General features: G+C 36.9%; 1 protein-coding gene across 1 annotated transcript; it reads right to left on the bottom strand.

Annotated features, from left to right (window-relative positions):
* Nucleotides 1-8,976: 8,976 nt before the first annotated feature.
* tfpi2 (tissue factor pathway inhibitor 2) lies at nt 8,977-14,061 on the bottom strand. Its single transcript, XM_056249689.1, has 5 exons — nt 13,965-14,061; nt 13,650-13,820; nt 10,458-10,637; nt 9,803-9,979; nt 8,977-9,703 (listed from the first exon to the last, which is right to left on the bottom strand). Exons 1-5 carry the CDS (start codon nt 14,038-14,040, stop codon nt 9,603-9,605), a joined length of 705 nt encoding a protein of 234 aa, XP_056105664.1. The 5' UTR covers nt 14,041-14,061; the 3' UTR covers nt 8,977-9,602.
* Between the last annotated feature and the right edge of the window lie 322 nt (nt 14,062-14,383).

The raw sequence follows: 14,383 nt of genomic DNA, 5'->3' as shown, positions 1-14,383 counted from the left end.
TAAAATTATAAATTTTTTAAATTATGTAAAAATCTGAAAGTTTCAAACATAAATATTTTTTTATATTTTAAGTTAAAGGTCCCCGGGGGTAAAATGCACTTTTTTGATTTTTTTTTTTTCTTTCTTTCTCCCACAACACTCACTAACAACAAACACCACCACAACACTTTCCTGAACTTCTTACTGGAACTAGAAAGAAGGAACATATTTTGCCTGTTCTGGCTTCACTTCACTGGTTGCCGGTCAGATACCGTAATACATTTAAGGTTCTATTGTGTATAAGGGGTTAACAATACATTACAGATCTTCTTCTCCACGGGAACAGGTTGATGTTGAAGTTAAAAGGTGACCGTGCCTTTACTGTTGCTGCGCTCCCTGACTGTGGAATGATTTGCCGGGACGGCTGTCTTCCGATCTTGATAGTTTTAAAACCTCACAGAATTTTTTTTTTTTTCTCTGACATTTGGATCAATGTAGTCTTATTAAATTTAGTTTTCTTGTCAGTTTATATATTTTATAGTCTAATTTTGTTAGATTGTGCAGCACTTTTGTCTGCAGTGGCTGATTTAAATGTGCTTTAGAAATAAAAGTGCCTTGGCATGTGCAATAACAAAAGGAGGAAGTTGAAAGTTAATCATTTTAAAACATTAAAAATGTAAAAAAAAAAGTTATGAGAGATTATACTATAATAAACGTGTTTTAAGACAAAAGGCTTGTTCATGATTTTGTTTATGCAGGTTTATGATTTGCAGTTTTGTATTAGGTGATTAAATCAATAGTTTTTTTTTGTGTTTTGGGCGAGACCCAAAACACTGAGCTTGCAAAGGAGGGAAATGTAGAATGTCTGTACTGTAATTAATTGTTTCCCTGAGTGGGGAGAATGGATTTGTTACAGAGAAAGCGCTTCCATATTGACTGTTCCAATTACAATGGAGATTATATTCCTGAACTATAACAAGCTTCAAGATGCAGTTTGTTCACTAAAAGCAGAATGATACAGAAGTTGTGTAAAATACTTGAGATATTATGAAATGCTAAAAAAATAAGATAAAATATAGATCTTTCATCACTACAGCTCCATCTGAGGACCTTTCACCTCTCACAGCCTTTTTAATTACTTAATTTTTAATCAAAACTATCGTCTTGTTTATTTTCACACATATTGTGTTGCTTACAGTAATTTGTATATCATTTATGTACAATCAAATTTATTTTTAATCGTCATGTACTTTGGAACCATGACACATTTTACCGAGAGGCGGAGATAAGTACTGTCTCAATAACATATCTCATAAATATGATGCTTATTAAAAAAACATAATACAGTGGCCATCATCAGTTCTCGGTTTCTTGATTGTTTTGATCATTTCTTTTGGATGTTTGGTTTAGTTACATGTTCACAGGGAAATAATAATTCCCTTTGGTTTGTCTGCCATCTCTTTCTCAGCATGTTGCTCATACCATCTCTCACAGTCGTGAACTGAGAACGTTTTAAGGTTCTGCCTTAGTTCAAGGAGCTGGAAAATTGATGTCAAACTTTCAATGTGCAGCGAGATTTAAAATGATGATAAAGGAAAGAATAAGCAGAAAATTTGAGGGGAAAACCAATCCTGCTGTGATGTTCCTGAAGATATAATGCTGATTTTCACAACCTTTTCATCCACACTATTAAAGCAAGACACCCCAGGTGAATAGGGTAAAACAAGTAACTAGATATCACCATACTCCTCTAGTTGATTGATTACATTAATAATTGCAAACATTATTTGAATGACATGTTTTCTGAAATGTTGTTTAAATATGCAAATTTAGCATTATTTAATTAAATATGCACTCATTTGCAGACATTTCTAGAACAAAAAATCTGAACATTGGATGAAGCCAGGTTCAAAAATCTTGTTTCATTTTTTGACATTTTTTGTCAGGTTTTTACTGAGGGGATTTTGGATATCTCTTCTTATCACTTATCAGAAAATGCTGTCAACAGACAGAAAAAAAACATTTTTTATAAAATCAGGAAAATTATATATGAACAAACCCCTCTGTTTGGTGTATGTAAGTGCTGCTGAAGTGAAGATTTCTGAGCAGGAAAAAAAAACTCATTTTGAGAAAACGAAAAGAATCCTGTAGTTGAAATCCACAGACACAAATAGATAAAGTGCTATAAAAGATACACACCGTGTATTTGGGATGTTTTCTTTCCACAAGTCTTTACGAAAAGCTAAAAAGCCCCAAATCTTAACATTGACAGGAAAAAAAATCTGTGTTTTTGCCTGTGTCTCGCCTCTAAGATTGGGTTAATAATAGTATCCTTTTAGTGATAAATTCACAAAAGAAAAAAAATCCATGAATGTTTTTTTTTTTTTTTTTTTATATTAGTTGAGCTATAGTCACTGCGCATTTTGTCTTGTGTTGACTGGTCTTCAAAGCATGGCTTTATTTTATTTTTCATTTATGCCAAACCAATGCAACACCGTGACTCTCTCTCCTTCTGATCCTCCTCCTAACCCATCTGTGCACAAATTCACACTCATACACACACACTCACACTCAGACAGGAAAAGATTTGATAAGCATGAAGCAGCATATTTATGACACATTAAAACGTCCAAAGGATGATATCTTCATGGCTCATAAGGACTAAACGTGCCATATTCAGAAGCTTGAGATTAAATAGTTTTTGTGTCTGAGAGAGGTGTACCGATCCACATATTTGGAATTTTCTCCATGTCTTTGTGAACATCAAATTTGAAATGGCTTTTACTTTTTACTTTGAATATTCCTCTTATGTTTTTTTTTACATTTCCAACTTTCTTTAGTGTGTAATGTTGCAGTTTGAGCATGTAAAAAGCCTGCAAAGTTACAAAGCACAAAGTCACTCCAGCAAGGTGAGTTATTCTCTACATCAGTGTCACTGTTTCTGAACTCCCTGAAACGCCTCCATTGTAGTCTTGAGTTTTCTTCCGGGAATAAACACGTCACTAAATTCGTCATTTAAATAATTCCCATACGCAAAAAAGGGGCATGAGTTGCATTAGTATGGTGTGCGGTTATGGTAAGGTTTGTGACATTTCCGAAACATGCTAGAAGCGATTGACCAATCACAACACTGATCCAGCCGACCAATCAGAGCACATTGTGCTTTTCAGAAGGAGAAGCTTCATAGAGACTAAACAGAGTTTTACTGACATACTGGGAGGAGAGGAGCTGCAACAATGTCAAATACATGAAAAGTAGTGTGTTTAAAAAAAAAAAAATCAAGCATGAAAACCTATTAGTCTAGCCTTCGAAAAGGTGTATAATAGGTCCCCTTTAATCATAACAGCAATTTCCCCAGTTATAAATTGTTATCCTCTTCATTTGTTCACTTTCAGAAGAGATGCTTTTCAAAGTTCAGGCCGACCTCAGTTAAAGGTTAAACTCAGCAGGAAACACAAAGACAAGACATCCTTATTTTTCCCTCACAGCAGCTATCAGAGCAGAACACCAGCTCATGCCTGAAAGAAGAGGCAGAGGAACGGAGGGCCGTACACGTCTCTCACAGGAGGATGAAAGCAGGCCAGCGTCCAGTGAGTTATCATGAGATCACATCACACCTGTTTTTATAAGCAACTATGGTCCCCACTAAACAACAATAATGATAATTCCATTAGGATTGAGTATCTCTCAGCACAAAAACATAGTGGCCCGAGTTGATGTACTGTATCGCTGAGTGAGGTGGCAGCATATTACAAATCATTGTGTTATGGACCTCTCAGAGGAAGATAATGTGATGATCGTTGATGTCTATTATTTCATCTGATTCTAATCCATTTGGATGTGCTGTCATATAATCCACCCATGATATCATTCCTTTCTGGAGCCTTAAAAAAGAGAAATCAGAGTGTAGTCTCCATAACAAACCATTTGTGACAATTAGGCCGATTGCTCGTCATCACGTCTAATGCACGCTCAGGCAAACTTGGCATGTGCGTTGCAGTTTGTCTCGATGCCACCTTCACTCCCTGAGGCACTGAGCAAATGAGATACAGGCTGTGTTGTGTTTGAAGAACCCCTACAACAGCCCTTATTTCTCTTCACTCCATGAACTGCTCATCGTGTATGGGAAATTATAGATAAAGATAGAGTCATTATCTTTTATGTTATCAATGGTGTGAAGTAATAGCATTGTCATATTTCAGTTCCTCTTCCCCTTCTGAGCATTGAAAATCTGAAATGAGTTTTTAACCGATTTTTCTTTTTTTAAAGAATTTGGTAACCCTTTACAATAGGGTTTCATTTGTTAACATTAGTTGTGTCATGACAACTTCCTAAATATTTGGGATGGTAATGTACATGACTATTAAATAATGCTGCTGCTGCTGCTGTTATTATTCCTGCTGCTGCTGCTGCTATTGCTGCTGCTGCTGCTATTGCTGCTGCTGCTGCTGTTATTGCTGCTGCTGCTGTTATTGCTGCTGCTGCTGCTGTTATTGCTGCTGCTGCTGTTATTGCTGCTGCTGCTGCTGTTATTGCTGCTGCTGCTGTTATTGCTGCTGCTGCTGCTGCTATTGCTGCTGCTGCTGTTATTGCTGCTGCTGCTGTTATTGCTGCTGCTGCTGTTATTGCTGCTGCTGCTGCTGCTGCTGCTATTGCTGCTGCTGCTGTTATTGCTGCTGCTGCTATTGCTGCTGCTGCTGTTATTGCTGCTGCTGTTATTGCTGCTGCTGCTGTTATTGCTGCTGCTGCTGTTATTGCTGCTGCTGCTGTTATTGCTGCTGCTGCTGCTGCTATTGCTGCTGCTGCTGTTATTGCTGCTGCTGCTGTTATTGCTGCTGCTGCTGCTGTTATTGCTGCTGCTGCTGTTATTGCTGCTGCTGCTGCTGCTATTGCTGCTGCTGCTGTTATTGCTGCTGCTGCTGTTATTGCTGCTGCTGCTATTGCTGCTGCTATTGCTGCTGCTGCTGTTATTGCTGCTGCTGCTATTGCTGCTGTTATTATTGCTGCTGCTGTTATTGCTGCTGCTGCCGTTATTATTGCTGCTGCTGTTATTGCTGCTGCTGTTATTATTGCTGCTGCTGTTATTGCTGCTGCTGCAGTTATTGCTGCTGCTGCTGTTATTGCTGCTGCAGTAATTGCTGCTGCTGCTGCTGTTATTATTGCTGCTGCTGTTATTGCTGCTGCTGCTGTTATTGCTGCTGCTGTAATTGCTGCTGCTGCTGCTGTTATTATTGCTGCTGCTGTTATTATTGCTGCTGCTCTTTTTGCTACCGCTGCTGTTATTGCTGCTATTGTTGATTATTGCTGCTCTTTTTGCTACCGCTGCTGTTATTGCTGCTGTTGTTGATTATTGCTGCTCTTTTTGCTACCGCTGCTGTTATTGCTGCTGTTGTTGATTATTGCTGCTCCGGTTATTGCTGCTGCTGCTGCTGTTGATTATTGCTGCTTCTGTTATTGCTGCTGCTGCTGCTGTTGATTATTGCTGCTTCTGTTATTGCTGCTGCTGTTTATTATTGCTGCTGCTGTTATTGCTACTGCTGTTTATTATTGCTGCTTCTGTTATTGCTGCTGCTGCTGTTATTGCTACTGCTGTTTATTATTGCTGCTGCTGTTATTGCTACTGCTGTTTATTATTGCTGCTGCTGTTATTGCTGTTGTTGTTGATTATTGCTGCTCTTTTTGCTACCGCTGCTGTTATTGCTGCTGTTGTTGATTATTGCTGCTGCTGTTATTGCTACTGCTGTTTATTATTGCTGCTTCTGTTATTGCTGCTGCTGCTGTTGATTATTGCTGCTGCTGTTATTGCTGCTGCTGCTGTTATTGCTACTGCTGTTTATTATTGCTGCTGCTGTTATTGCTACTGCTGTTTATTATTGCTGCTGCTGTTATTGCTGCTGTTGTTGATTATTGCTGCTCTTTTTGCTACCGCTGCTGTTATTGCTGCTGTTGTTGATTATTGCTGCTGCTGTTATTGCTACTGCTGTTGATTATTGCTGCTTCTGTTATTGCTGCTGCTGTTTATTATTGCTGCTGCTGTTTATTATTGCTGCTTCTGTTATTGCTGCTGCTGTTGATTATTGCTGCTGCTGTTATTGCTGCTGCTGCTGTTATTGCTACTGCTGTTATTGCTGCTGCTGCTGTTATTGCTACTGCTGTTTATTATTGCTGCTTCTGTTATTGCTGCTGCTGCTGTTATTGCTACTGCTGTTTATTATTGCTGCTCCGGTTATTGCTGCTGCTGCTGTTGATTATTGCTGCTCCTGTTATTGCTGCTGCTGCTGTTGATTATTGCTGCTGCTGTTGATTATTGCTGCTCCTGTTATTGCTGCTGCTGATGATGTTATTGCTTCTGCTGTTATTGCTGCTGCTTCTGTTATTGCTGCTGCTGTTATTGCAGTTTGATGTAAAGTGAAGATAAATTAAGATGTTAATATTAAGATGAATTAAAATGTTGATTATCTTTTAATAAAATAAATAATTGTAGTGTCCTAAATATCTAAGTATTTTACCGTGTATTTTTTGTTTATGTTATTTCTCTCCAAAGTGAATATACATTGCATGTACATGTGAATATACATTGAATATGCTCTCATTTTATTTTTTTTAGCAGTTTACGAAAGCCTTAATATTTCAGGATATACATATCTAAGGGCATAAGTTTTTACTAAGACAAAAAGAAATATGTGGTTGCTTAATAAGAATTATATTTGTGGGGCCTCACCCAAAGAGAATTTGAAGTTTCAACAAACCAGTAACTTATGAGGTGTTCTGCATTATTAAACATTTGTAAATGGGTTTTGCAGACTCTGTGGAAAAACTGTCACTTTTAATTTAAATGTGTCACTGCCGAGAAATGAAAGTTCCAGACTTGTGATTTACATAAAGCACACCTTTGCTGATTGACTGATTTGTGTATTTATTTCATTGGCAGTATCCTGCCACCTCTCAGCAAACCTGTAATATATGACTTTATTAAGCCCCAAATTCAGTTGTGCTGCTGTGCAACCTGCTAAACCTGCTGAGAGCTAACAAATCTCTTTTTAGTATAAAACTATTAACCTTTGCAGACTTCACCACAGGACATGCAGACTCTGCGGAAGACGTAAGATTGTAATCTAACTCCCATATATGAGTGACATGAATTCACAATGAGCCTGTATTTCTGGAATAATAATTTCTGTATTTCTTGTTATTGGAGGAAAAGCTGCAGCTTATCAAAATGTATTCCAGATATATCATAGTGCAATTATAATTGTTTTAAGTCTCTAACCTCAAGGGAGGATGTTGCATATTGAGACTTCAGTTCTTTCCATCAGGTATATATTTAGATCATTTATAACACTGTCTTATTCAGGTTGGGAAAAACAACACTTTCTAAATTCAATGGAAAAGAACAATGAAATACCACCCTTTTCATGCCAACTTAAAATATTGAGCTGCAGAAATGCTTTTAAGAATGTAATCTGTGTGTCTTCAACAATGTAAAAAAAAAGTGCTTTAATGGTCTTTTTATGAACAGCAAAATAATTTCTTGGAGAGTTCCAGTAGCAGAGCATTATATTGCATGAATACATAACTCCACCTTGTGGCTGTTTTAGACAACATTAATCTGAAACCATTGACTGAGACTGACTAGTTAAGTTACCAAATTTGTTCATGATAAATTCAGCTTTGCTTTATTGATCTTGACATAAAATTAAATTTTCTGTGTGACAGATGCCTCAGGCCACATTATGTCGACCATTTATCTGACCTAACAAGTTAATTACGTGGTAGATAAACTAGGGGGCGCCATACTTTCAAACAAAACTTCACGTGATAACCATTAAAGGGATAGTTCACCCAAAAATAAAATAATTCTGTCATAATTTACTCACCCTCGTGTTGTTCATGGTTATACATTACAATAATTACATAATTATTAATAAAGATAAAAAGAAACACGAATAGGCCTAAGTCAAGGTAGAAATGGCCTTCTGTGCCTCTGCAGCCCGATTGTGATTTAATGTGCTGAGTAAAGGCTGATTTATACTTCTGCGTCGGACCTACGGCGGAGCCTCTACGCTGTAGACTACGCGTTGGTTTTAATTTATACTTCTGCGTCGTTGTCAGTGTCGATGCACGCAGAGTGAACATGTGAAACCCGAGGGAGCGGTTCTAGCAGACCAATCACGGCGCTTGCGTCCGCGTAGAATTGACGCGTTGTGGTACATTTTTGGAGAGGTGCACGTCAGGGTACGCCGAAGGGTACGCGCGCTACACACAGCCTACGACGTAGCTACGGCGAGAGGTCGACGCAGAAGATCACCCCACCGTGATATGGCTTCGAGATATGAAACGCACACATTTGTAGTATTGCGATTGAGTGAGTAGGCTGCGTTTCATACAAGATCTGGCAACTGGACAACCTTGGAATAATATATTGATGTTATTTTTTATTTACGAGGAGCTACGGGAGTTTTCCGGGAGAAATAACAAAAAGGGAGTGGGGCGGGAGATGGGTGTAAAATACGGGAGATTCCCGGCGAAAACGGGAGTGTTGTTCCAAACCTGTATGAGGTTCTTTCTTCTGTTGAACACAAAATAAAATATTTTTTTAAAATGTTGGTAACCAGTCAGTTTTTTTTCTATTATGGAGGTCATGGCTACAGTCAACAGTTTGATTACCAACATTCTTCAAAATATCTTCTTCTGTGTTCAACAGAAGAAAGAAACCCATACAGGGTTTGAACAGCGTGTAAGTGATGTCAAAATGTTCATTTTCTGGTGATTAAGGAATTTTAAGGATTAAGAACAAATTATATTACATTTATATAGGCTACTTTAACAACAATAATGTCAATTTTGGGATTTTGGAAATTAAAATGATTAAAGATGATTATGCGAGTGATGATGTGTTAGGCTATTTATGGTAATATTTTTCATGTGACAGATCAAACAACAACATGAATTGAGAGTTGTCTTTAATACTTCAAAAATGATTCGAGAAATTATTGATGCAGATGAAAGACTTTATTCGGGATTGATATAAAGTGCCGTTACAAAGGCATGAGACACAACATGATTGAATTCAATTTAGTATAAAATGTAGGTATACATTATATATAAATTAATATAAAACACCCAGGTCAAACACGTGTAATTTAAACAATTTGGCATTTCTCGAAATTTTGCACAAAGAACAACCTGCTATTTTTAACCCAACAGACTATTTTTGTTTTTCATGCTTGCTCTTGTTTAGGTGTCACTATAGCTTTCTGAAATGACTGTCATGTTACTTCGCCTAGACTTAGATGATGCTTGATAAAACTTCAGCATATTAAATAATGTTGCTAAGTAATCATTGTCAGTTAAACATTATGCTTTATCAACAGTTTTATGCTTTTAAACAGTGTTAGACTTATTATTGTATTTAATAATACAAATAATAAAATAAAAAAAGTTAAATTCTTATTGAAAATAAAAATATACATAGGCATACAAAATACATGAGAATATTAAACAAACCTTCATTTTAAAAACAATCAATATCATATGTACACAGAGTGAGCTGTGCATCCAATACTGTAAAATCAGTGCAATCATCTTTGTCAGTAAAATAGTGAGAATGACTTAATGAACAATTATTTGGTCGACTTCTCCCTTGGTGGCTGTGCCTTTACTCGTCTTAGGTACTGTTTAGAAACTCTTATTGACTTCTTTGAGGTACTCCAATGTTTGCTCCCTGCGAACAACAAAACACATGGTTAGACAAGACATTGAAAATAGTGCTGTCCTATTGTCTTGATAATGACTTTCTCAAACCCAAAGCGATCAAACATACCGTTTTTACCACAAACATCCATGCAGCTTTGTTTGGAGATGAAGTTATTGTTGCTTCCTCCGCATCCTGTGTATATGAACTCCTCGCATGTTTTTGTAGCAGAGCTGTAGTAATACCTTGGTATGGAAGCTAAGCACTTTCCTTTATCCAAAATATCATGGCAAATCACAGGGATCGCTGAAAAAATTAAACACAACAGAAATGTTTAACTTTCGATATTTGCATTTTCTAGGGACCTCAAAAAGTGTTCTAGGTGGAGCCGGAGTACATTAATAAACAAGCCAGGCAAGAGACTGGAAACCATTTAGACATGAAGGCCATTAAACAAGATTATTGTGCTGATGATTCGAAAAGACAAGAACAAAAATGTCTTAATGTGTTCCAACGAAGGGTCCCAACAAGTACACCGGTCCCTTAATGTTCTGTACTATGTTCTGCTCATCAGTTTTATTAATGCCATTGACATTTCCTCACCAAATCATTATCAAGGTCCAATGGTTTATTGCTGCTTTTATTCTGAAGATGGCAAAGCACATACATCTTGCCTTTTAAATACATTTTTTATTCTGCATTTTAATTATTTGATCTAAACTGCAAATGCTTCAATGAGACTTTTTTTTTTTAGAAATGCTACAGCTACAGTGTTTCTACTTACTTTTAGGAGGTTTGCAATATTCCAGACATCCCTGAAGGTTTTCAAACATGTTTTCATTGCCTTGGCAACCACCATAAGTGAAGGATTCGCACTGCATGGAGGTCATATTGAAGAAGTAACGCTTGAAGAGGCCTCGGCAGGGCCCCTCTTTCTTTTGAAAACGGCAGATCTGGGGGATTTCTGTGGTGTGCAAAACAAAACACGTTTAAGTGAGCATTTCACGTCATTTGAACAAATTACTGAGAAGTGAGCTTATGATCATTTTAGACCCTCAGAATTCTCATCAAAATTTACAAAATAAGCGAGTACATCATGAATACATTTTCCAAACCATGTTTTTGTCTCATCCTGAATCACTACGCTACACCTATCTTAAAGCTGCAGTCCGCAGTTTTTCCTCTTTGTCGCCATCTCTGTTCGAAATCTGCAATTGCAGTTATTTGCGGAATTATCAACTTTACGTGAGTTGTGCCTCGGCACGGCACAGCGCGGATGAATCCGATGTTTTGAGGAGAATGTGCGGCTGTCAGTCACCGCGCCGGTGTCTATACTGGCAATCGGAATCAAAGATGCTACTTTTTGGAAGTATGACCAACATAATAATTTTCACTGGAAAATGTCATCTGAACAAGTAAGTAACATCCACTTTTGTTCTGACCAACTAAGGGAAAAAAGCATAGCAATAAATCGCGCTGATTAAATCTAACGATCGCTTATCATATCACGTCAAACCATGCAAATTATACTTTGTTCTCAAATTGATAATGTTAACAACATCAGCATTGCGTGACTACATTTAATGCCTTTCCGATATTTATCCTTGTTTTCGCATGGGCCCGCTTAAGATCTCTTTTTTTCTGTAGCCACTCCGAAGTCCGAAGTCTTTTGTATTTTACAGCGGGTGAGTCTGTTGTCACTGGTGATTGTCGTTTGAACCTTTCTAGATCCGCCATCAAATTGATAAGTTTAATTATATCAAGTTAGGGCTGGACGATTTTGGCTAAAATCATAATCACGATTAATCGGACAAGTTACCTCGATTACGATTATTGAACGATTATTTTAAATTTTTTTCTTTCTCATACGTCACTGGCAAGGCTTATACTGTAAATATGTTCACGGTTATTTTTTCTAATGAAAGAGTGCATAATCCTATCTTTGTGATTCTAAAATAATAAGGAAACACACAGATAGCTATTAATGCTTATTTATTAAATATTTCAAACAATTGAATTAAACAAAGCACACAATGCTTGAAATAAAAACGTCTTATAAAAAAGTAAAAAGTTTTGTGTAAAACGAAAGTTTCCTAAAAATGTAGAACTTTTAAAAATAGTTATATTTGTAAACAAAATAAATTATTGTAAATATTGCCATCTTAAAAGTCAAATATAACTTGTATTAAACTAAAAAACTAATCCTTTTCATATTGTGTAGCATTTGTAAATGCTTATCGACACCTGCTTTGTGGAGGCACTTGTTGCTGGGCGTTTGTCAGTCTCGCTCTCATTTTGAGCCATGCACATGTAATGTCTCAGCAGCGTCTACAGTTTGCTTATGAGCTGCGATTTCTCTCTCGAGAAACCACGCTTGTGCATTTTTTCTCTCTAATTCGATCATAAACACCCTGGCGAACGATCCAGGCTTCAGCGTCATCATTACGACGCGGCACTGATTACAGCTTTTGTTCACACAGCGCGCGTTCCGGGACTGAACACGGCAATGTTACTAGAGCCCCAACCCGGCATCAATCCCGGGTCGTGTTTGCGTTCACACAGAAGGCAATTTCCCGACAATTTCCCGGGATCAACGCGCTGTGTTTATAAAAGCTGTAATCAATGCTGCTTCAATGTCAGTACCTGCTTGACTCGTCACAGACATAAACAGAGAGAAGTAGCTCCGGCTACAATGTTCTTCCACAAGACGCATGCAGTTCTGCTTATTAACCGCTAGAGCGACAAAAGTTACAGACTGCAGCTTTAAGTTCAAGTATATTTTGAAGTATACTTCATGTATAAGTATACTAATATCAATGTACTAGATGTATACTTTAAGTGTAAAAGTAGTAAACTTTGAGTAGTTTACAACTAAGTTTTTCATTCATACTGCAACTATACTACAAGTGAACTTAAAGGTATACTGGTAGTTTACTAGTCAAATACTTGTAGCACACTTTTTAGTTTATAAAAGTACACTTTGAAGTGTACTCTCTACTATTTTAGTAGTTGCAAGTATACTTGTAAGTGTTCTTGAAGTGAACACAACATCATACTTATAGTTTACAATTTATATATTATTTTTGCACTTTAAGTATACTAGCCTACTATGTTCCAATTTAGGTGTTAATTTGTTATACCTGACAAATACCTTTAACTGTTCTTTGACTGTTTTAAAAACATTTAAAACAACATGAAACCTTTTTTATCAACACTTGAATCTGGGTAAGGTTCATTTTTTTAAAAAGCAACTTTTTGCACAAAAAGCTGAGAATATCGCTTTTCTTTTTAAAGATTACTTCAGAGCGATGATCAAAACATAGATGGAGTAGATTGTGTCCATCAACACACCTACAAAGCTTCACAGTCGTTAACACTTCCCGGGTCGACATTTCATTCAGTAACGTTAGGCAGTTTTGAACTTTTGTGCTGTTTATCTTCTATCTCTTGTTTTTGCTTCTTTTTCATCTGTTTCTTTTGATCTGGAGATTCTGAGGTCTTTCAGAAGATGCGTAATAGCTAGAATAAATCTTTTTTTAAAGCAGAGACAAGTTCTACTGCATGTTCAGATTTTTTTTTTTAAGCGCTGGCGGTGAAAGAGTTAATAGGCCACTATACTCATTTAAAAGAGTAAACACAACTACAAACCAAGTATACTTAGAATACTTAATTACACTTTTAAGTATATCTCAATCAAAAGATTGAGTACTACAAGTATAGGGCAAACTTGGACTTTTCTGTCAGTATAAGTCAAACTATAGCCTATACTTAAGTGCAATTTTAAGTATAATTCTGAGAACTACATAAAGTATATTCTTGAAAAGAACATAAAAAGTAGACAAAGTATACCTTCTTATTTTTGGTTTAACAGAAGTATAGCCTACTAATAGCACACTTGAATAAACTTCTTTTTCATAAGGGATGCCATGTGTAGGCTATTGTTTACAGAGCATGTGTGTATTTATAATAAACGTACTTGGAATCCTGAAGCAAGTTTTATGACATTCCAAAAATGACTTGAAGTTGTTTGCGTTTCCTCCACAACCGCTATAGCTGAATTCTTCACACTGTTGGGTGATTGTATTGTAGTAATAGCGCTGGATGTCGTCATTGCACGTTCCTTCTTCAATTTGCAACAGACAAACTTCTGTGAGGGAATAAATAAAGCGGTAAAAATGTTATAAACCTCAAGCTCCAATTCACTTGCAACTTTTAAGTGTCAAGTTTCAACAACAGAATGCCTCTGTTTCGCCACTTTACAGCCATTAAAAAAGCACAATGATATATTTACCTTTGGGTTGTAGTCCGACGGCGCTTTGCAGCAGAACAACAATAAGCAAAAGACCTCCAAGCAAATCACACACCATTGTGAGAGATTATGGATTCTAAGATCGCGTGTAACGTTAGTCTGATATAGGCTACTAACTAACTGCTATGTTACTCGCCTGATATGTTACTAACTTGACTTCTCCCAATCGTTGCCTTATAAATGGAGAAATTGTCAGGGGGGAATTGGAAGGGCGGGCTATACTTAGTCATTTCCATGACAATTTCACAGTATCCATGTAGGCTACTAGAGCGAAATACGTCTATTCCCGAAGTAGGAAATAAATAATGACTTGTTTCATGACCTTAGAATTATACCAAAGCCAAATTTACTACTAACTACTACTACAACTATTCCACTATAGTATTAATAATAACATGTAT

Source organism: Rhinichthys klamathensis, unplaced genomic scaffold (genome assembly GCF_029890125.1).
Source record: "Rhinichthys klamathensis goyatoka isolate OS25496 unplaced genomic scaffold, OSU_Roscu_1.1 h1tg000060l_1, whole genome shotgun sequence".
Taxonomy (NCBI): domain Eukaryota; kingdom Metazoa; phylum Chordata; class Actinopteri; order Cypriniformes; family Leuciscidae; genus Rhinichthys; species Rhinichthys klamathensis.
This window is presented reverse-complemented; position numbering and strand designations above follow the sequence as displayed.

Excerpts from the sequence above, each read along its gene's own strand:
- tfpi2 (XM_056249689.1), bottom strand. The coding sequence starts at position 14,040 with ATGGTGTGTGATTTGCTTGGAGGTCTTTTGCTTATTGTTGTTCTGCTG. Across the intron at positions 13,821-13,964 it reads CGTCGGACTACAACCCAAAG|AAGTTTGTCTGTTGCAAATT; the intron begins GTAAATATATCA and ends ATTCCCTCACAG. Across the intron at positions 9,980-10,457 it reads ATATTGCAAACCTCCTAAAA|CGATCCCTGTGATTTGCCAT; the intron begins GTAAGTAGAAAC and ends TAATTTTTTCAG.